Here is a 22262-nt window from a genome sequence, read left to right as displayed (position 1 = left end):
TAAGCTCTGGCGAAATGAGCGATTCGCCGATATTGCGTGGCGTGCGTGACGAAGCGGATCGTCACACGTGACTTGGATTTACGGATGGTGGTGCTCTTATCCTGTTTCTCCGCTTTTCTGGCTACAGGTCCAGATTTGAGGAAACGCCGGCTGGTCGCCGAGAAAGAGAACGGGGAAAGAGCGAGCGGGAAAGAAAAACGAGACAAAGAGACGCCATTCAACGTGAAAGAAAGAAGGAGAGCTTGTTGTAACAGCAGGCACTGACTTTATCGGGCTTTCGAGTTTATATATTTTTCTTTTACAAGGGGTTGCCGCCCCCGCATTTTCACGCTCTCGAACCCGTATCCAACCCTCTCTTCTCGTGTTCTCACCCTCGACGAGTCTCTCTGTTTCTCTTCCTCTGCCTTCCTCCCTCTTTCTTCTCTTCCACCACCGACACTTCCATTCACTGGCAGCCGCCCCATTTCGTGCACCGCGCATTCATTTCAAGCCCCACCCCCGTCGAGTCCCTCTCACACCCTACCTATCGCATACCCCTATTTCGCACTTAGAAACCAACCTCTCCCGACCATTCTCCATCGGTTATTTATTTGCGATGGTTCGTGCTTTTTTTTTAACCACTGGGCGCTATCGTGTCGGTATCCTTTGTTCGTGTCCCTCGGCCACCGCGAGCCACACGTGCGATTCTTACCACCCCTTCAGCGCAGGTTGAAAAGCGAAGAGGTGTACAAAATGCTACCTGCGACTAAATACATCGTAAGGATGGGAAAAATAAAGATTTCCATTCTTTCGTGGCACCCCTCCGGTAATCGAGCAATGAGGCCGTCAAACTTTCAGTTAAAGTGTTACAAGTGCTTTTTTTCTTCTTTTTTTTTAATATACTTTCGAACGATGTTCAATAATGCAGCTTTCCAGGCCTGATGGTGGTTTTATCGAACCCGCTCATGAGCTCCGCTCAATTAGCTTCCCTTCGATGCAGCGACAAAAGCGTAACGATGCGTGTCCATCCCCGCCGCACTTTATGCCTCGATTTTTGCACTTCTATTTTCTCTTTTAATCTTTTTATTCGTCCACGTTTCGTTTCAAGTGACATTTTTCCAGAATATAAAAACTCGAAGCATATCTTTTTTAGAGGAAGAGAAATTTCTTGGCAGGAAATTCTCAGTCGCGAGCGGAATTTTCTGCACGATGAAATCGAAGATACAATCGTTACACCGTATAACAAACGGTTTAGCATCGTTATCTAACTACGCGAATCCACGTTAGTCTTAAAGGGCCGATTAGCTGCCTACAACTAATTACGAAAATCACCCCTTCGCTTTTGCATGGTGAACAGGAGCGCTGGACACGCGCGCAGACAAGCGCAGGCACGCTCTCTCGAGCCGGTAACAACAGGAAGATTAATCGCTTTAATTTCCGAGACATGATTAATCATAATTAACAGCTTGCGTTGGTAGCAGCCCAGCGACGAGGTGCGCCGAAAACGGGGAACGAGATGAGGCGAAGAGGAGGATTTGTTATTATACGAAGCATTACGCAAGACTGTGACAGATAATATCGAAATATACATGAAGATTGAAGATAGGACCCAAATCCGAATGTAATACTAAAATAAACAGGATAAAGCTGTTAGCTTCTGCTGCGGTAAGTATTTTAACTAATATTTATGCATGTCTCTTATTGTTAGATGTTTTCTATTTCTCTTATTTATTTTTTGGTAATCTAGAAATTTTTGTAAAATTTAGGTAAATCTAAAATATTTTAATCCTTTTTAATATTCTTCTTAAATTTTTTAATAAGTTTTTGGTCTCTAACATTGAATGTCTTTAGCTAATTAGGTCGTATATTAAAATTCTGTTAAAGCTGAAGCTAAAAATATGTAGAATTCTAAAGTGTATTATTGTTTATCCTGTTTTTCATTCTTTATTTTTAAATATATAACACATTTTGAATCGTTAAAAAAATCACTTTAGAAAAATTATATTTTAATGCATCGAGGAGTCTTACGTTGCCGCACGCAACGAAATCTTTAGGTACTCTCGTATACAATAGAACATCGTGTAAAAGTTACGCGAAGCCCCAACGGCTCTACACCCGCGAATCCTCGAACGCAATGGCAGACTTACGTTTAAATATTCAAGTCTAAAGATGTAAAATTATGCCGCGGAGAACGTGAACTGTACCCAAAAGCGGAGTAAGACTTAAGACATTGACTAGGACGAGGAGCAACTTTGAAAATTTCGTATTCCCGTAGAGTCTTAGTGTATATCCACCCCCTTTTAGGGAGAAGTGCACGACAAGTTGAACGCAGAGTATCTTGTCTGTTTGCTTCAATAATGCCGTATTAACATATGGAAACGAAGTAATGCACCGCACAGGATAATTCAAGGGAAATCTACCAAACATTATCTACAAGTATCTTAACAAATACAAAGCTAACAATTTCTTACTGAAAATTTGGCAAAATACCAATTAATTCCTTATTTTCCCGATCGTTATTATTTAATTTCTTGACAGTAAAATTACGTAAGCTAACAATAAAGTCCATTTGAAGCTTGATCAAGAATAAAATCCCAATGAGATCTCTATTTTCTTCCAAAAGTTGTTTAGAATAATTTCTTCTGAATTATTTATAATTAAAAAGTTGTAAATATTTCGAAATTTGTGAAAAGAGAAAAACTATCTTAGATTAAGTTTGTGAATACGATCTTTCTATCGCCAGCAATGACACAAAGGAGCGCGATGAGTAGCCGTTAACCATCAGAGTTGCTTATAGTAATAACTAAGAGAAGATAAACGAGAGAGGGGGAGGATGCGAGAATACAGGAAAAGGGAGAATGGTATAATCCGACAGAAAAGAGGTCAAGAAAGTCGATTAGTTAGAATGAATAATACGCCCGACGCATGCGGCGAACAGTTTTAGCTCCGCGACGCTTCATTTAGCACCCCCAAAAGCGCTCCGCGTCCCCTTCTGCGTTCCCCACACCTCTCCGAGAAAGTAGTGTTTTTCGCAAATTAAGAGATTCGCAATAAAGGCCTTAATGGCGGCCATAAGATTACCAGCTGAAATTACATTGCCACTTAAACGCGATTATTTATCGCCTAATTTACTATTACTGCCGACAAGACGCCCTCTTGTACTTTGGTACACCGACCCGTTATGGTTGTAATTAATTCTTTTCCTCAACCGTTTTCTGCTCACCACCATCTCAATTATCCATGCAATGGACGCGACTGAGGTTTAAAACTGCGAGAGAAAACGAGTACGAAATTTCATGGTACCGATTAGCTCTTGACAATTCGCACAAAGAAAAATATACGGGTACGTATTAACCAATCCGATCATCTCCCGCAAACATAACGTAAAATTTTTAAAAATTACTTTATTCGGAGTACTGAATCAAAAATTTGAGGCTTTCGCGCTGTTTGTTGTTACAAGCTGATTTGGCTTCCGAGTTGCAGTTGTTTCAGGGATCAGATTTGGTTTCAAGAATCAACATGGCAAAACATTGGCATCTCCAATCCGAGAATCAATCGAATCAAATTTTAATTCGGTGTATTTGAAAAATATAGTTGTTCTACCAGATCGTTGATATCAGCCATGTGCAATCGTATCAGCTACGTGCGAAGTCACGATTTGAAGCGGTAGGAGAAGAATCGGCAGTTACGTAATAAAAGCGTAGAAATCTCAACGCCCGGTTGAGATGTCGAGGATCGGGATCAGCGTTATATGAAGTCCCTTAAGCCTAGCCGGCGAGTCTACGGGGTCGTTGCTGCTCGATCGAAAGTATTTCTCATTTGGCCTTTCAGACTGCTCTCAGGATTACCCCTCTACTGGTCCCCGTTCCCGGTAGCACACGTCTACCAAAGACATCAATAACGCCGGCTCCAAAGTTTCGCTCCGCGCTTCAAAGTGTTTCTCTTGCCTTCTTCCCCGCCGCTTCCCGCTTCCTTCTTCTTATATTTTTTATAGCTCACGTCCGATGGCCCGAGAAGCAATGAACTTTGCTCAGAAAATGACAAACGAGCGGTCGCAAGAAGCGGCGAGAAGCCGCTGGGGTACGATGACCGGAAGTGAAGCGCAAGCCGCCGACGGAAATCCGACGTCTTCGTTTTCGGATTCACTGGGGTTTTCCATAACGCTTTCGCTGCAGGGGCGGTCAAATAGCAGTTACAGAGTACGACAATGTAGATCGCTAGCGTTATGTATTTGATCACTAGAATCTTTACTTACATTCTCCATTGTCTTAATTCGTTATATTGAAAATATAACTTTTTAAGCATGGAAACAACAAATAGAATTTTTTTGCAAGAAAAGGATATTTATTTAAAGTTATATTTAGTCAACAGATTATTTCATGGATGACGGCTATGGTAATCGGCGTTACCATAGAGCGGAAGGGTCAATATCCCACCTCGTATTAACTGATTTCTTTACCGAGCTTTGTGTGCAATGTATCTCTCCCGTTCTTTCAGAAAGATATGAATTTTGGATGTGGGAAATGCGGGTGGAGAGAAAAATAAACTCTTCAGTTGTTTGACTTTACATACATTGATCTAGCAGCAGTATATACCAGAGCTTTTACGCGATTAAAAATCCCTCTCGTGGGGTGAAATTCGATCTCGCGGACTGCTCGACGGTCTCTGAAGAAGAGAGAGCCGCGGCTCAAGCTTCGCGTTTACCCACGCAAACGCGGGACGCAAAGGCGGCAGGTCACGAGACGGCGGAGCGGGAAGAGAATGCCGGCAAAACCGAAATATCCGGTGCCCAACAAGGGGGAAGGCGAATAACGGGGGTCGGCCGCACGAAAAGGGAAACGAAGAATCTGGAGGGCGGTTAAAGGCACTGCATCAAGTAGATCAAACGTTTTCTGCCGGTTGCCCGGCGTGCGGGTGCATGCGCGGGCAACCACCGAGATCCTCAATGAAAAAAATCTCTTAACCAAATGACGTGAAAGGAAGAGGTGAACGAGGCGCCGAAAGGAGCGGCAGGGAAAAGGGGCGGTGGACAGGAAGAAAACCTCTCTGAAATTTTAAGCTCCTTCAAAAAGAGCGGCCGGTGCCTCGGGGGAGGGGGCGAATAAAAAGTTCTGCAAATTTGAGTGGTGGTTTTAACGCCGATGTACGAACCACCGTGGCTGACCGCCGATAAAACCGCTCCTCCCCGATCCGCCACTCCAGTCGCGTCAATGCCGAAGGCGATCGCCCGCTGCGATCGATTGTAATTAAATGGAAACGCTTTTACCCCCGGCTCGATGGGCTCGTTACGCTTATCGCTCCATTTCCCTCTCCTCTTTTTCCCTCTTATCACGAAATAATATTTTAATTATTATCGCAGCAATGCGCGGATTTAGCTGCGACGAAGCGCTTCATCGCAGCAACGATTCCTTGATGCCAAACTTGAGTTCTAATGTTACTTACCAAGAGTACCAAGCACTTCGGAAACTGGACGCAACCCTTCGGAAACTTGTTATGCTTTTCAAGGACCCTTCATTTTTCAAAAGCTGTAAACTGCAACCGACGTTGAGCGAAGCAATATAGTAGAACATCTTGCAGTAATCACGGAAGAATGACTTGCGAGGATGGTCCTAGTGAAAAATGGTACGCACAGCATACCGGCGCACAGGCAATCGATGTATAGAGTAGATTGCAGCAATCGCGATACATCTGAGGAAGATATAATTTTCCCTGAATAGATAAAGACTTATAAATCAATTACGTTGATAATAAAGGTTTTCTCGTCAGCAAAGTCGAATGTCGAAAATTGAAGTGCCGAAAGAAATCCTTTAGTTTATTCTAACTTATTTTTCAAGAAAATCCTTTCGATTCGTTTCGTGATTGCCGAACCGCTCTCTGAATCGCTTGATCAAAAAGATACAATTATCCGGTACGATACATTTTTGCGCGGATCAACAGAAGCGACAGATAGTTTGCGCATTCAAATTTGCGTAACAAAGTTGTGTTTATCATGCATAGCAGACTGCATAGCGTCGTGCTACGTGTACCATCATGTTTTACATCTTTTTATTTACCATCGCGTGACGTTGTTTTCTTTAAACGCAGACTGCACCCATAGTGCGTGCGATAGTATGTGCAGTTATTACATCGATGCCGTGTAACCGCCACGAGCAGCATATCAAAACGCAGTGGACCAATATGGATCTGGAAACATATCCAAATATATTCTTCGTCGATCGGTAAACTCGCTACGCGATACATGCACATATGCTCACGTTTGTTGATACATTATTTTAGTTGATACTAATGAAAAAATTCCCTCGTGAGAGAATCTCTGCCCGGGATTAAATTAATTTAGAGACTCCACCCTCTCGAAACCGATTTATTTAAATTAAATTTTATCGGACAGGCGACACTCGCGCTACCAGAATGAGAGTTGGACAATTTCGTTTGTATACATTTAATTTACGTATAATGCAAAATCTAATTAGTTGCATAATTTTTCCGGTGACTCCGTCAGTGTTGCACGTACCTCGGCATCGGTAACAAGTACCCAAGGTCCAGCGGGTTCGTGTTTCCGGCAAGTAGTAATACCGCAAATGCGGTCAGCCGCTAGTCCAGATTCTGATGGAAATCGTCGGCCGCAAATCCAGATTTCCACGAGAATCGCGAAACACGTCCGACATTCTCGACGAGAAATCACAGAATTTACGCAGCCGCCACCGACGTCGTTTACCTTAAATTAAAAGCTTAATTAACTGGCTACTGCCAAGTGGCAATCAATAATGACCGACAAAATTATATCCGCAATAAGCCATTTCCTCATTAACTGGCGCGCAAAAGTGCAAATAATGTGGGAACGTCGACGATGAGCGAGAAAAAGATTTTTAAGACAGAATGATCAGAAGAACAAACAAAATCAGCATTTGCAAAAATATCACGTTATCCAATTATCGAGATAATTGTCGAGCATCTCTCCCGTTACATGAAATTTCTGGAAAAGTTTTCGATAGCAACCACAGACGAATATATTTGCATAATTCAACACGGGCTAAATGTTATCGCGTGTCTGGCACAATAATAAAAACCCGCAATCGCTGCAACGTGTTGAAACGATACTGTAATTGTCACGCACAATTTCAATCAAAATAACACCAATACTATCGTTATCGTATACGTGTAAACGAATAAATATCCATTGCAAAAGTGTGACTCGCGCGACCAACCGATGCACGACCTAATGACGTCAATCGATCTGTCGACATCTCTGTTATTTTCAAGAGAGATGGCAGTGACCAGCTTTACGTCATAATACCGCTAGCCTCGGAATAACTTCATTCATATCTGTGCGTTTCTTTTTTTCCCACTTTATCAAGACCCCCTGGATGCGTCTGAATTAAAAGTCGAGAGATAAACGCACGCGTTATCGTCGGGCGATTGCAGCAACGTGAAAGTACGATATGTACAAAGTGTCCGCTTTCTACTATTTCAATTCAGGAAATCAATCAATTAGGAAATTTGATAGCGATAGTTTCTTGATATCGACACAGGAACATCCAGACACTGATCATTTTTAATAGAGTAACGATTGAAAGTAATGGAGACTTTTTTACAGATTAAAACTTTAAGAAGATAAAAGCGAATGGAGCAGAATCGTACTTTTTGTTTTAAAAACAGGGAAACGATACTCGAACAGGTAAAACAAAAGACTTAGCCAAACGAGAATGTAATCTAGAAAATGCGATGCGGATCCTGCTTGTTGTATTCGATAGCGATAACGATTACAGTACCGATTACAGTACCTTTTATCGCCGGGGGCGCCCAGATTCTTCGGGCGATAAATTATGTATGAGTGCTGTCGCGAAGCTGCCGGGCGAAGGGTAAAGGACAAAGGGCGACGGGTAGTAGACACGATGCCGTAATACATATTTATTCATTCATCGGACGCATACTCTTTTACATAATGCAGCCTGCGCGCGTTTCGCCGATCGCGTCGACGTCGTTTGAAATATCAGCAGCAATTTTCCGCTCGCAGAAAAAAAGAAGGAAGAGGGAAACAGAAAGAAGGGAAATACGATGCGCTCGCATATCGTGGAAAATGCAGAAATAACTAAACACGGAGAATCGCGGAGACCCATTTACAGGGAATGACGCTACTAAAGAGACGCATAATTATCATAGTTGCGCAGTTATGGCGAGCGTCGAATTGTTAAAATGTTGAGCCGAGGAATTTCGACGGACTCAAAACCAGCCAGTGAATTTAGGAAATTTAAGCAGTACGGACACACACACACGCACACATACGTACGAAAAGAACTCGCTAGAATTAATCGCCACCGACTAAAATAGCTGAGCTGCGTGACATAGTTGGACCTATCTCATTCTCTCGTTTGCTCACTCTCTTCTTCTCTCCCTCACGGGAATATAAAAGTAGATATTTGTGAGAGAGCGTACGTTTTATAATTTACATTATACCTTTGTGACGTACGTTGCGCGTTAACGTGTTCTGCGTTTTAATGACTCGTGCTCGATTTTAATTCTGGAATTGATCATTTCTCTTATTATTTTTTAAAACTCTATTACTCGGCACTTTATTTTAAACTGAAGCTCATTGATAGCTGCTCAGAACACAAAAATATTGTATATATATATATAATTTTTTATATACTTTGTGCATATTTAACAACATGATATAAAATTTTAACAAATGAATAATCTTCTAGATGATTACAGAGCCACATAATCTCACAGTATAATGTACATATATCCATAAAACACATAACAATATAATCTATCTCTCTCTTAAAATAATATCACAATTATGAACAAGTTTAATATTAAAGACACAATTCACTCAGTCGAGGCATGCTTTTACTCATATCGAAGATACCAAGAATGTTCTCTATTGCAACGTTGGGCACTTCCTTCGGCATACCACAATTGATTTGCCAACAAATTGAAATTTTGACAGCAAGATAACAACAACCGCGCGTTCGCGCATACCGGCACTTCAGTTGCGACTAAGACCAACTATTTGATCAATGGTTGCACGTCGAGAAAGTTCAAGCTCAGCTTATAATATCACAGAAAGTATGCGTCCTATGCGCCAACCCTTGCGGTTGACTAAACTCTACTCGGACATCGTAAGGGGGTTGAAAGTCGTTCGGTATCTCGCGTTTATCAAAGTTCGTTAATGAACGATATAGGTCGCCATTTTGAAACGATTTGCAAAATGTTGACAAAGTTGCAATATTTTTGTCAACTGTATTCTTTTATATTAACAAATTTTCTCCAGATTTTTCAGATTCAGTTACTCTGCTCGTCTTAAACAATGTCAAACTTTCTATACGGTATATTTTTATATCTATTATCATATAAATAATTTTCTCTCTCTCTTTCTATAGAACAAAATTTAAAATTTATTATATTTATCTCAGGAACAATTTTTTTATATTCGTATTTTATCTTTAATAATATATGTACAAAAGACACTTTTACCTCTTTAGATCAGACGAATCTCACAATGTGAAATGTGTCCATCAAATTTCGCGATATAATCGCGTACGAGGATATAATCAAATAACAAGTTTAGTGTTTAATATCTACTATACGAGCCATACGCGTTATAATGGTTACGACACGATGGATCGGATATAATACGTCCGGCACGTTAGTACGCTCTCAGTCATACTTCATGCTCTTAATATAGTTCTAACGCGATATTACTTCGTCGAGGCGCGTTTCTTCTTCCAGACCCGAAAATTGCCAATAATATTATATATAAATCGTTTTAATGTCTTATACATTATTTGGTTTAACGCTCCGCAAAATGCATCTCTTAATCATGATGTTCGATATTAATTTGTATAGTCATACATGATCAATAGTAATTGTTATCAAATTTATGTATGAAGTATTACAACAATAATGATCTGAAGAATTTATAAATTATGTTAAAAATAATATAAAATTAACACAAATTGATAGAAACAAAGAGTTTCGAATAAAGAGTTAATCGCAAATTATAATATATCTTTACATAGTAATTTATATATTAATAAAAAATTAATATTTATTACGAGTATTAAGAATATTTCTAATTTGAATACCGATGAAAGCAATGCTGTAATACGTACATTAAAAAACTCCATTGCAGATGATCGTGCACACATTTTCCAATTAATTCTAAGACAGAACACAACACTCGATGCAATGAAAAATGCATGAATAAACAATTTGCCCACATATACCTACATAAATACTCAATCATACGTAGTTTCGGCAGAACATCCGGTGCATACGTGCTAAGGTGCGTGGCGCTACCTCTGAATCATCACCGAAATCTCCTCCAAACGATGCGCTTCTCCGATTCTCCACAGGTAACCTCCATGCCCCGCCTGGCGGTTTTCCAAGCGGTGCCATCGCGACGTTGTGACAGTCAATATGAGTTCGACAGAATCGTCGACCCGGCGCGACGAACGGCCACTTTTCCGCGCGATTTTTACGATCGGAGGGAAGTTGAACCGGTTGAACCGGTCTAATCGCTCGCCTTTCACTTGAGGTCTCGCAACGCGGAATTCCTATCGCGTGTTATCGCGCGTATCGACCCCCTGCGGATCGTCTTTCGTGATGGCTGTTTATCTAAACAACGCGGTCCTATTATCGCGGACGTGCGTGTCGGGGATTGCACAAGCCTCCTGCTATGGCTCGAACCGCTCGTCGGCGTGCGTAACTCTCATTCGACCACGGCACACGCTACCACGTGCTTCAGAACACCGAGCGAGTCCGATGAAGCGGCAAGAGCAGCAGCAAGCCATGTTCTCCTGGAGGAACATCTTCTCCGTCGTCTCGCAGAGATTCGCGAGGAAGCTGCACTTGTCGAAGACTCGGTGAGTGTGCAACTGCTGTTTCTTTTTGTTTTAGATTATTTTAGAAGGTTTTTATGTATATAAATGTTTAATTTCGAACTGCATTGTTACAGGCAAGAAGCAGTGATAATAGACGGGAAGAAAATAGCGGAGGAGATTCAGGATGAATTGAAGGCCGTCGTGTATACGTGCATAAGTGCTGGAAAGAAGAGGCCAAAGTTGGTGGCAATACTAGTAGGCAATCATCCGTCTAGCAAGGCCTACATCGGCAGGAAAATGCAAGCGGCGAAAGCGATAGGTAAGCCTCGTGTCTTATCTTCGGTTTAAGCGCTCCTACCCTCAAAGTAACACGCTAACTTGGACATTGTGCTTGTTAACAATTAGGAATCGAGAGTTATACCATCCATCTGGGAGAAAGCATATCGCAAGCGGAGCTGCTCAAGGAAATCGACACTTTGAACAAGGATCCTTCGGTCGACGGTGTTCTGGTTCAGTTACCATTGCCAAAGGGGATGAACGAGAGGGAAGTGTGTCAGGCGATAACCCCCAAAAAAGACGTCGATGGTTTTCATCTGCAGAATCTCGGGAATCTGACGCTGGACAATAGCAGTATCGTGCCAGCCACTGCCCTGGCTGTCAAAGAATTGGTCCTCAGGAGCAAGATCGAGACTTTCGGCAAGAACGCCGTGGTCGTGGGTAGATCGAAACATGTTGGACTGCCTATCGCGCTATTGCTTCACGCTGATGGCAAAGGTGATGGTCTTATCTCAATTCGGTAACGAAATTTCGTCGCGCTTATCAGCAGTTAGTCAACGGATTTACATATTCCGGCATTCCATATCTCTTTTAAGTCTCGTCACTATCTGCGTTCTTTAAATTTCTATAATTTTTATTGCATAATTTAATCTTTTATCCTTTTCTACAAGTTACGCCTTATCTTCTCTGATAGCCTATTTCTGTCACTACTTTGCCAGATCTTAATGCGTAACTGCTATCGACTAACATGAATTTTACCGAACTTTAATAATTAATAATAATTAAATAATTAATAATTATATATACTTCATTTACAACTTTTGTTTTTCGACTGCATCTTCAATATTCAAGCTTCCTCTTCAAGCTAATCATCTATGCTTTACGTTTAGGCGAAACGGGCGCGCTCGACATGACGACGACGATCTGCCATCGTCACACACCTCACACGGAGCTGGAAAAGTTCACGAAATTGGCGGATCTGGTCGTCGTAGCCGCCGGGGTTCCCGGCCTCATCACCAAGGAGATGATAAAACCCGGCGCTTGCGTGATCGACGTGGGAATCACCAGAGTAAAGACGGCCGACGGCAAGTATCGTCTGGTGGGTGACGTGGATTATGACAACGTAAAGGAGGTCGCCGGACACATCACGCCGGTACCTGGCGGCGTGGGCCCCATGACGGTCGCGATGCTGATGAAGAACACGGTCACCGCTGCCATGAGCAACCAGGAAGACGTGAAGCAGTCTGATCAGTTAGAAGAAGATAGCAAAGCATTTGTCTATTGATACCAGCGGCCTGATCGATCCGATAGGAAAATTTCTGCACGATAGATGTTTTCGTGTACTTGCACGCGAAGAAAGTATTATTCCGAGAAAGTTGTACAAAGCCGTTTTCATTAATTTATGTAGCATTCAGAACATATTTTAGAATATTGCGTAACAACTGGCCATGTGAATAATTAGCAATTTGATATGAAGGTATCGGAGACAACATTATTAGGACAAAATTATCAGGTGTTCCTCTGGAGAGAGAGATGCGCTTTATTACGGTTTTTCTCTATCTGAAATGAGAACTGCTTGAACTGCTTATGCTTTGTGCTTGAAAAGGATTTTACTTATCTTTCCATTAAGATAAAGGAAACAAAAACAAGCGGCGAAGGACGTGCTTTAGCGATAAATATTGATTCGTTCTAAAGCTATTCATTTTTAGTGTTCTGTTTTGTACGATACATGAGATGAATTGTCACTTGTAACGTCTCCTGACGTTTGACTTGTTGCTACACAGCAATTTTAATGTAGAATATTTAGCTTGCATAAATTTCGATATTCATTGAGTTATTAATAATTTCAGTTCAATCAAGTTATAAATGATAGAACTTGATAGCTTCACAAAAATTATGATTTTTTTCTGATTTTGTGTACTATTGAAGTTATATTAGCAATCTTTAAGAAAAACCAATTGTTTACGAGATTTTATGTATCACACTGACTTTTAAATTCGAAACTTTAGTTAACTTAAAATTCGTGGAAGATGATTTTTGTCACAAGTGCCTCTTCTTAACATTGTTAATAATAAAAATAAATATATCTTATATAAAAATAAATACTTATATCTTATTTAATTATTGTAATACAGGAATATTACTTTTCCCATAAACCCATACACGCACAAAAAAGTATACATCTGTCGAGCCGTGCACGCGATATGCACATGTACGTATCTTCATGGATCTCGTTTCGATTGCATAATCGTCATTCCGAATCTCAGAAACTATAAACTTATCAATTACGATAAACCTCTTCGTAATATATAATTTTTATTTTCCATACTAAACATTTCTCGGCTTAGTATTATTGCTTACGAGTATTAAATCACATTTTTCCAATTCTCAGTAAAAAAATCTCGGGAACTCTGCAAGTGAGGTTAGTTTAGCAAAGTGGCATGCAACGACTGTACGAGGAAAAACAAGATAATGTTCTTCACGAATGTCGTCCGTTTATTTAGGAGGAGCGATAAGCTTATTTTGTCGAGCAAAGCTGGTTCAACGATTTATAATTATTCAAAAGTGCTGACATCGAGTTCCGCGAAAATGAGCGGACCCAAAGTCTTGGTTACGAGGCCGGACATACCTGTTGCGGGTTTGCATTTGTTACGTGAACGGTGAGTACGACTCGTTTTTTTATTAATAATAGATATTTTATTATATTATATTTTCTATACATGGATTCTATAAAAATATTTTGTTATTTCCAGATATCAGATTACGTTATGGGATAAACAAGAGCCGATACCACGGTCGGAATTATTATCCAGAATCCGTGGAGCGGATGCTCTGTTTTGCGTACTGACGGATAAGATAGACGACGAGATCCTGGAAGCAGCGGGTCCACAATTAAAAGTCGTAGCATCCATGTCAGTCGGTGTCGATCACCTGGACTTGAACGCCTTGAGGAAACGAGGCGTCAAAGTCGGCTATACTCCAGAGGTTCTCACCGAGGCTACTGCGGAACTGATAGTAGGTCTTTTATTAACCACATCGAGGAATTTACTGCAAGCGAACAGGGCGATTTACAAGTAGGCCGAACGTTAAAATCGTACAAAAAAAAGAAACGTCCGTGATGTCTGCGAGGCATAAACTCAATGCATCATTATTTTGCGTATATATTACAGAGGCGAATGGAAATCCTGGTCTCCCGTATGGATGTGCGGCACAGGGCTGTCAGAGAAAACTGTAGGTATCGTCGGTCTAGGTAGAATTGGGGTCAGAGTAGCGGAGATACTCAAGAGCTTCAACGTTGCCAAGATATTGTACACGAGCAGAACGGTCAAGTCAGAAGCGTCAGAATTGTTGAACGGCGAGAGGGTTGAATTTCACGAATTACTGGAGAACAGCGATTTCGTTGTCGCGACTGTGGCGTTGACGCCCGAAACGAGGCACATGTTCAATGCTCGGGCCTTTGAGAGAATGAAGCGGACGGCTATATTCGTGAACGGCAGTCGCGGAGATGTCGTGGATCAAGACGCGCTGATAAGTGCTTTGAAGAATGGTACAATCGCGGCGGCTGGTCTGGACGTAATGACGCCAGAACCGATACCGTTGGACAGCCAACTTTTACAACTAGATAATTGTGGTAAGTTAATTATTATTTATTAGAATATTCATTAAATAATGTGTGTATAATGATATCGATCTCTTCTCGTCTCTTCAGTGGTCCTACCTCACATAGGAAGTGCTACCAAAGAGACCAGGGACGAAATGGCCAGAATCACAGCGAGAAATATTATGGCCGTCTTAGATGGAACACCGGAGAAGATGCCTGCACAAATTAATTTAACGTAGCTACCTACAAAATTCTTTTTGTCTGTAGAATGTACAGTCACGAAGAATGTTCGATAATCTTATCGTGATGTGATTAGCCAGTGATAAACATATGCGCAATCTATCCTCAACAATTTATAAAATTCTTTTATTACACTTATATAATTTATAAATATATTTTAAGAATAAGTTTAAATTAGGTTTTCTCATAAAGTACTGTGTATAATTTACATAACGTACTAGATGTGATAAATCAACAAATCAATTTGTTACTAAAACCTGGATTTGTACATGCACAGGATGAATCTGTTTTAAAATATTACCGCAATATTTTCAACAGCAACAAAACTTGTTCGTAGACGGTAAAATGCAGAGCCGTAGTCGCGGCGGCTTTTACTTGACTCGGCACTAAACCTTTGAACAGACCTCGCACTCCCTCTTCTCTTACAGTCACCCTCAAACAATCGAGTAATCCATTGCACTGGAAAAACTTGCCGAACCCTACACGTCCGCGTTGGAAGCCCTGTATCTGCAGTCTCTTTCTCGTAAGATCAAACGGGTACACTATCGTTTTTGCTATTAATCCAGCCGCGCTACCAGACAGTATGGAATTATAGACACTAGTTTTTTCAGTACCAGAAGTGTGTTTCCTATAGAAATCGGTAAAGAACGCGTAGAAAGCGAACTGTAGACCAGTGTGCGGTGCAATCTGTAGTAGAGTCGGTAACAGACCGGAAAAGAAGACCCTCGGCGATTCTTGTCGCAGAATCATGCTGAAAAATAGAGAGTACACGCTTGAAAATAAGAGTGCAGTAAAATGCTGTAAATTATATTTTTTATTTAACTTTTCCTTTGATCAATTGAATTAAATTCAATTAAATTTCTATTACTTGCCTACAGGAGTGCAACACGCCATTGTATATTTGACGATTATTTGACTGAGCTACTAATCTAGTCCTTATGGTATCGAAGGGAAATGAAACGATTGTCGCTATACTTCCAGCGCTAGCCCCAGCAATAAAGTGCATTGAATGATTCCATCTCTTCATTCCTGGTTCTCTTTGCATCATTTTCATGCATACGTTGTAGGAGTAAAACTACAAATATGAATAATTAATAATATAATTAAAAGTATTTAAATAATATAAATTGTGTTGGTGCGTTAAATAGATTTCGTCTCTGTACCTGCACCATACCATAGACAATCGAAAGTAATTGTGCGGGTACATGGCCCTTCCACAAAGCAGAGATACCTTCTTCCCTTGGAATTAATACAAAAGCTTGTAGTACTGATTTATATTTGCTGACATCATGCTTTGAAATAGGTTCAACTTGAAGCTGCAACAGACATTATTTAATTGCTGCTTAATTACAGAGAATATACTTGATTTACTTTTATTATGTAATACTTACTTGAAATCTAATTTTTATAACGTCTAAAGGTTGACACAGGAATCTTGTTATAAATCCACCAGCAGCTCCCGCAATTGCGTGATCCAAGGCCGGCTCGCTGGTCTTTTGCGAGTATCCCATAGTTTATCTCATTGTTCTGATAAACAATATATTTGTTTGCGTAATATTTTACACAATATAAATTACTTGCTCATGAAACTTAGAAGCAGAAAGTGTCTATCAACTTGCTAAAGACACATCCAGGTCATAACAGTCTCCACCTGTGGAAATTTTGATAATGAATGCACCTCGTATTCATTATCGTGAACATAACATGAATATTGTACTAATTGTAAAAGTAGAAAACACGTGGGTCAATCGCGGGTTGCCATTCCGCAGGCGTCAAGGCCGTCAAGACGATTGCGGGAACTAAACCATTAAGTTCCAACAAATTCTAACAGATGACACTACGCTCTTGTGCCGCAATTTCAAAAAACTGCCCGTCTCGAATCAGAACAGCGTATTTTGAAAAAAGTCGCACGAGCAGCGGCGAGCAGCGGTGATTCTCGAGAGAGATCTATCATTACTGGAAAAGTACAATATAAACTAAGCAGATTTTACAAGGATGAAGTTGTTGCTGAACATATATTGGTTTTGCATAGCAATTGGGACGACATTGCCAATAAATAAAACTCCCGTTAACACGATACCAGTTGTGCCTAATATAGGTAAGCTTATAGAAAATATATAAATATATGTAATAATATTAATAATTATTATTAAAATAAAAATTATTAAATATTATTAACGCGAGAATTGCCTGAAATTCATCAGAAAGTTCGTAGTCGATCTTGATTATGATAAAAAATGCCGAGTTACAGTTAGAACGTCGAATCAGGATGCATTGCGCCTTCAAGAGTCGCTACAAGATCCGGAAGTGCGTCCCGGTTTATTCGAAGGAGATATAGCCGTAACCAGTGAGGTACGTACACGTTACTCTCTCTCTGCCATATTTTACCAAACGCAAATTATATTTTACATCGTGATTGCATTGACCGGTGGTAATACATGCTTTTTAACCGTTACACAAGTTTATTTTTATTTATTACATGCATATGGGACATTGCGTATATTTTTTTATTTTATATAGAAATTTATTTATTCGACCACAAACTGGTTATACAGTGATGACAAATCACGCAACGTTTCGACCCAACTATTTCGGTCCTTCTCAAGCGTGAAAAAACCCCAAACTTTAGTTTTACATAAAAGTCGCTTTCTAAAAGGAAAGTAAAAAATAAAAATAAAAAATCAATATTAAACTTATAAAGGATACAATTAAATACAGTGTCCAAGTGTAATAAACTTACTGGCAGAAAACAACTTTAAAAGACACTCGGATTAACAAGAGGACGTGTCACACACCACAGCAGATGAAACACAAATGAGAGAGAGAAGCCAGTCAACAAGCAAAACAAAGTCAAATCTCGAAAACAGTCATCAAACACATTTAAAAATAGAGTCATATATACAAGGAAGATTATCCGTGCTTTTTGAACATTAATAGAATTGTCATTACATTTGATAAAACACATTTCCGCGATTACTTTCCTGATGTAAAACTTTAGTATTACACCAATCAAAATTATGGTTATGACACAGTCTATGATTGCTAACCACCGACTGGCAGCTAAAATCCTTCTTGATATCACAAATATGTTCATTAACTCGTGTCTTTAAGTGGCGCTTAGTTTGCCCTACATAACAACAACTGCATTCCTTACAATCTATTCTGTACACTACATTTGTTTTTTGCAAATTAGTTAAGACGTCTTTACCTCTTTTAATAATGCAATCGAGTTTTTTCGGTATTTTAAAAACAACATTAATGTCGAAGCGTTTCAAACCACGTTTAATATTGTCACTGAAACGGGAAACAAAAGGTATGCAAATGTTATTTTTTCTATTGTTATTTTTTATTTTACCCGTTACATTCCAGTTTATTGGTTTATTTTTCCATAGTATTACAATCACTGGCGCGTCGGTTTACGGTGGGATGTGTTTCCGGATAAACTGTGGGAGAACAAGACCGTCCCTTATATAGTCAGTACTCTGTATAGTAAGTACAGAGCATGTATGCAGACATGATTGATCCTATTTTAACTGAATAATAGAGAAATGAAAATATAAAAGAGTGATATGTAAAAAGATATTTACGTTTCCAGCTGCTAGAGACGCTGCAAAAATATACAAAGCTGTCGCGTACATGAATCGCATGACGTGCATCAAGTTCGTCCCCTGGGACGGTAGAGCCAAGGACTTTCTGCTCATTTGGCCGATAATGTATCCGAAAGGGTAAACACGTTCGCATTAATAAGACAGGGGTATCTCGGTGTGCTCCTATTGCAAGAGGAAAAGATAAAATAAAATTCTGACAATTCTGAATGTAATTTCGTTTGTCCGACGCGACCAATTCAGATGCTGGTCGTTCGTGGGGAAATTTGGCGGAGCTCAGATACTATCGCTGGAACCGCCGGACGAGAAAGGGCCAAATTGCCTGGAAAACGAGGGGAGAGCGATACACGAGTTGATGCACGCGCTTGGCATTTTTCACGAGCACAGTCGGGCCGATAGAGACACGTACATAGACATACATTACGAGAACATTATGCCCGGTACATTCTCATCGCTCTTACATTGTAAACATATTTAATTATATTACAAGATTACAATTAAATTAAGTGTTACATGAATTATACTAGTTCGTTAGTTATAAAAATCCGAAAAATATTTTAGCTTCTTTTATCATCTTTGATGTCTTTATGTATTAACAGGATTTCGATCCAACTTCAACAAGCAATCGCCGGAAAACGCGACGTACAGCTACGAGTACGGATACGACAGCATAATGCACTACGGTAGCTACTTTTTCAGTGTAGATCCCATGAAACCGACGCTGACTCCAAGAACACCCGGCGTGACGATCGGCCAGCGAAGAGCGATGAGCAAAACCGATTGTTTGAAGCTGAACGATCTTTACGGATGTTTGAACTCGACCGAGGAAGCACTAAAGTATCGTAACATTTGTATTACATTTGGTCTGTAAACGTACGACCTGAAGATCATCCTGACAATAGCGATACTTCGGAACAGTCACAAAAGATGGGAGTTGCGGAAACGGAGAAACATAAAATCGAACGTGCAATTGCGTTTTCCAGAATTTATATAATTTATAAAAATCAAAGTTGTATACATTAACATGTAATATTACATAACAATATTATCAATAAAACAGTAATATATATAATATACTGCGAAAAATTTTGTTTAATGATTCAGAAGATTGAAACGCTACTTAGGTCTTTAGTGATTATTGTTACTCGCAGCTTACTTTATTACTCATGAAATTTATGCCACGTGATTCCAAAGCGATGATTAGTACGTCGTTTAACAGATGCAAAGACTACGCGCACTCCACAGCAATCGTTATGTCGCATATGTGCACATCTGCATTTGTCTTGAAAATGGTAGTCACTCCCGTTATCTTGATTGATCTCGCATTATCTCGCGTTGATCTGTGACAGCAACTGAAATTTATATAAAGAAATATGGGAATATTAAAATTTGATTTTAAAATTGTACAAGGTCGTGAATGCAACACATTTATATGTGTTATATATATTTATATGTATGTGTGTTACTGTTATATATGATCAGTTCTTCTTAGAGGTATACGTAGACATGTAATCACAGTGCATCATATACTACTTTCATCATATCATATATATCACATCATTATTTTCTTATTAAATTATTGAAGTAATTAATATAGATAAAAGTTACAAAATCTATCTCAAAATCTATGAACATTTGATAAATTTGTAAAATCGTGGAATTGATTTTTTCTCTTTACCTGCATTATTCCAGTTCAATGTGATCTGCTTCTGCTGCCTGTGTGCTCCACTTCAATCAGATCGCAAGTCACATATCAGGATGGATTCTGTAGTTATCTCTTTTAAGAGGCTTCATAACCTCGCAGTTCCAGATAAATGTTTATCCAGCAGAATATTCAGCATTTCCGTTTATTTTTGCGGTACAAACTGCCGGAGCAGTAGCCTTTGAAGATTGTCTTATCATTGTGTAATCTGTAATTTTTGCAGTAGTTGATAAAATTTGTAAATTGGTCCGATATAAAACATGTGAAATAAAATATTCATGAAATTGAGTTATTCTAAAAACGACTTATACATGGTCCGTCCAACTAATGATAAAACTAAAATTGTTTAAAATTTTTTCCTGCATAAGCCTGTGTGAAATGAAGCTATAAAAATTGTTTGGAACTTAGAGAACGGCTCCAGACAGTATCGTGTGGATTCCGAAGGCAAGTTCCTCTTTACTCTACCTCCTACAAGCATTCATGCTCCATCGAGGTACAAGATGGAGGCATGCCAAAATAAGAGGCCATTTCAACTTCTTTAAAAATTTTGTACAAAATTGAATTTCATTGAATCGATATTTATTAAATTTATTCGTTTTATGATTCTCGTAGATCTTATTGAGCTGGATTTTCGTCATGCAATGCCTGAATCTTATTGTTTCTCTATTTCCGAGACATTTCGGAGCATACGGTCACTCGAACCAAAATCACTCTTTAAAGCATTACTATTTAGCTAGAAAGCACATATAATACATCGTAGGATACAATATTGTTGCCAAGAAATTAATTTGTACGTTTCTGTTGCATTCTTTTCTTGATAAAACTCGTACAGAATGCAGTGTTGAATATGCATCCCGTCCGTTATCAAAGTCACACGTGGTGTGGAAATTTTTCACGATTATGGCAGAAAAAATGTATATTTAAATACTTTGGTTTATCCGATAAAAAATATCGATTATTTATGAGAATGCTCTGATAGAAAAACGGCAATCGCTAATAGTAATCATAAAGTTATATTATCGACTCGTGAGAGAGCGTAAGAAAAAACAACCTACCTGTATCGTGGCTGACGATGGAAAGAAAGACGCGAAGCACTCGAACTGCTTCCTTTCCTTGAGAAGAAGTGTATCTAGAATGTGAAAGTGTCCCTAGCGAACAGTTTTCAGCGCCACTCTGTTTTCGGAAGTGGGGATCTTCCGGTTTGTGAAAAGTACAGACAACGACAACTGAATGGCCGGTTTTCATAGTTTATTTCTATATTTATTATCTTAAGGGATGCTGGAGTTGCTAGTGAACTATTTTTTCACTATAGAAATGGTAATTGCAGTTTCGAAAATTCTCTTTATTGCTTGTGCAGAATAAAAAATCCTTTTCCACAAATGAAGTATAGATAGAAAGAAAGTCCGCTCTACAGGACTTTATATTCAAAATGGAAAAAAGTTAGAAAAGACAAATGCAAGTTTTTAACTTTTTTCCATTTTGAATATAAAGTCCTGTAGAGCGGGCTTTCTTTCTATCTATACTTCATTTGTGGAAAAGGATTTTTTATTCTGCACAAGCAATAAAGAGAATTTTCGAAACTGCAATTACCATCGCTATAGTGAAAAAATAGTTCACTAGTAGCTCCAGCATCCCCTTAAGGGGATGCTGGAGCTGCTAGTGAACTTTTTCGCGATGGTGCTGCCATCGCACAATATTTGCACAATAAAATGTTTTTTACAAAAATTTGGCAATTTGTACGCACAAAATCGCTGTTGAGCGGTGTTTGGGTACAATTAAGGAATATGAGACTGCTTTTCGAAGTGACTTTAGAAGCGTCATGAAAGAGAATTCTGTGTTCTCCTGTATTCTAACCTCTAATCCTAAAGGAAAACGCAGAATTCTCTTTTATGACGCTTCTAAAGTCACTTCGAAAAGCAGTCTCACATTCCTTAATTGTGTCCAAACACCGCTCAACAGCGATTTTATGCGTACAAATTGCCAAATTTTTGTAAAAAACATTTTATTGTGCAAATATTGTGCGATGGCAGCAC

At 39.5% G+C, this 22262-nt stretch overlaps 4 protein-coding genes and 2 long non-coding RNA genes across 7 annotated transcripts; 3 read left to right on the top strand and 3 right to left on the bottom strand.

Moving 5' to 3' along the window:
- Nucleotides 1-10347: 10347 nt before the first annotated feature.
- On the top strand, nt 10348-13184 carry LOC105281360 (bifunctional methylenetetrahydrofolate dehydrogenase/cyclohydrolase, mitochondrial). The gene is made up of 4 exons (XM_011342510.3): nt 10348-10847; nt 10940-11124; nt 11211-11579; nt 11972-13184. Exons 1-4 carry the CDS (start codon nt 10588-10590, stop codon nt 12364-12366), a joined length of 1209 nt encoding a protein of 402 aa, XP_011340812.1. The 5' UTR covers nt 10348-10587; the 3' UTR covers nt 12367-13184.
- Nucleotides 13185-13270: 86 nt separating this feature from the next.
- LOC105281358 (glyoxylate reductase/hydroxypyruvate reductase) lies at nt 13271-15173 on the top strand. Its single transcript, XM_026968250.1, has 6 exons — nt 13271-13293; nt 13474-13503; nt 13586-13741; nt 13835-14155; nt 14252-14712; nt 14791-15173. Exons 1-6 carry the CDS (start codon nt 13286-13288, stop codon nt 14919-14921), a joined length of 1107 nt encoding a protein of 368 aa, XP_026824051.1. The 5' UTR covers nt 13271-13285; the 3' UTR covers nt 14922-15173.
- LOC105281359 (mitochondrial thiamine pyrophosphate carrier) lies at nt 15027-16648 on the bottom strand. The gene is made up of 4 exons (XM_011342507.3): nt 16314-16648; nt 16086-16238; nt 15795-15997; nt 15027-15673 (listed from the first exon to the last, which is right to left on the bottom strand). Exons 1-4 carry the CDS (start codon nt 16431-16433, stop codon nt 15220-15222), a joined length of 930 nt encoding a protein of 309 aa, XP_011340809.1. The 5' UTR covers nt 16434-16648; the 3' UTR covers nt 15027-15219.
- Nucleotides 16649-16824: 176 nt separating this feature from the next.
- LOC105281433 (astacin) lies at nt 16825-19511 on the top strand. Its single transcript, XM_026968251.1, has 6 exons — nt 16825-17020; nt 17174-17274; nt 18315-18411; nt 18518-18647; nt 18771-18967; nt 19127-19511. Exons 1-6 carry the CDS (start codon nt 16918-16920, stop codon nt 19396-19398), a joined length of 900 nt encoding a protein of 299 aa, XP_026824052.1. The 5' UTR covers nt 16825-16917; the 3' UTR covers nt 19399-19511.
- LOC105281356 lies at nt 17436-18235 on the bottom strand. Its single transcript, XR_894293.3, has 2 exons — nt 17663-18235; nt 17436-17571 (listed from the first exon to the last, which is right to left on the bottom strand). It is a non-coding gene; the product is annotated as an uncharacterized LOC105281356 (long non-coding RNA).
- Nucleotides 19512-19613: 102 nt separating the features above from the next.
- On the bottom strand, nt 19614-21376 carry LOC109611101. 2 transcript variants are annotated; one of them, XR_002193432.2, is made up of 3 exons: nt 21285-21376; nt 20206-20437; nt 19614-19879 (listed from the first exon to the last, which is right to left on the bottom strand). It is a non-coding gene; the product is annotated as an uncharacterized LOC109611101 (long non-coding RNA). The 2 variants fall into 2 exon arrangements; XR_002193431.2 differs by lacking the exon at nt 21285-21376 and having other exon boundaries at nt 20206-21246.
- Nucleotides 21377-22262: the final 886 nt, after the last annotated feature.

The sequence above is a fragment of the Ooceraea biroi genome, chromosome 3 (genome assembly GCF_003672135.1).
Source record: "Ooceraea biroi isolate clonal line C1 chromosome 3, Obir_v5.4, whole genome shotgun sequence".
Classification (NCBI taxonomy): domain Eukaryota; kingdom Metazoa; phylum Arthropoda; class Insecta; order Hymenoptera; family Formicidae; genus Ooceraea; species Ooceraea biroi.
This window is presented reverse-complemented; position numbering and strand designations above follow the sequence as displayed.

Coding starts and splice junctions, on each gene's coding strand:
- LOC105281359 (XM_011342507.3), bottom strand. CDS start 16,433: ATGGGATACTCGCAAAAGACCAGCGAGCCGGCCTTGGATCACGCAATT. Junction 16,239..16,313: donor TTATAAAAATTAGATTTCAA/GTAAGTATTACA, acceptor TGTCTGTTGCAG/CTTCAAGTTGAACCTATTTC. Junction 15,674..15,794: donor GGCGTGTTGCACTCCTGTAG/GCAAGTAATAGA, acceptor TCTATTTTTCAG/CATGATTCTGCGACAAGAAT.
- LOC105281358 (XM_026968250.1), top strand. Junction 13,504..13,585: donor TCGGGAACTCTGCAAGTGAG/GTTAGTTTAGCA, acceptor CCGTTTATTTAG/GAGGAGCGATAAGCTTATTT. Junction 13,742..13,834: donor TTGCATTTGTTACGTGAACG/GTGAGTACGACT, acceptor TGTTATTTCCAG/ATATCAGATTACGTTATGGG.
- LOC105281360 (XM_011342510.3), top strand. CDS start 10,588: ATGGCTGTTTATCTAAACAACGCGGTCCTATTATCGCGGACGTGCGTG. Junction 11,125..11,210: donor GCAAGCGGCGAAAGCGATAG/GTAAGCCTCGTG, acceptor GTTAACAATTAG/GAATCGAGAGTTATACCATC. Junction 11,580..11,971: donor GCTTCACGCTGATGGCAAAG/GTGATGGTCTTA, acceptor CTTTACGTTTAG/GCGAAACGGGCGCGCTCGAC.
- LOC105281433 (XM_026968251.1), top strand. CDS start 16,918: ATGAAGTTGTTGCTGAACATATATTGGTTTTGCATAGCAATTGGGACG. Junction 18,412..18,517: donor TATAGTCAGTACTCTGTATA/GTAAGTACAGAG, acceptor TTACGTTTCCAG/CTGCTAGAGACGCTGCAAAA. Junction 18,648..18,770: donor CCGATAATGTATCCGAAAGG/GTAAACACGTTC, acceptor CGACCAATTCAG/ATGCTGGTCGTTCGTGGGGA.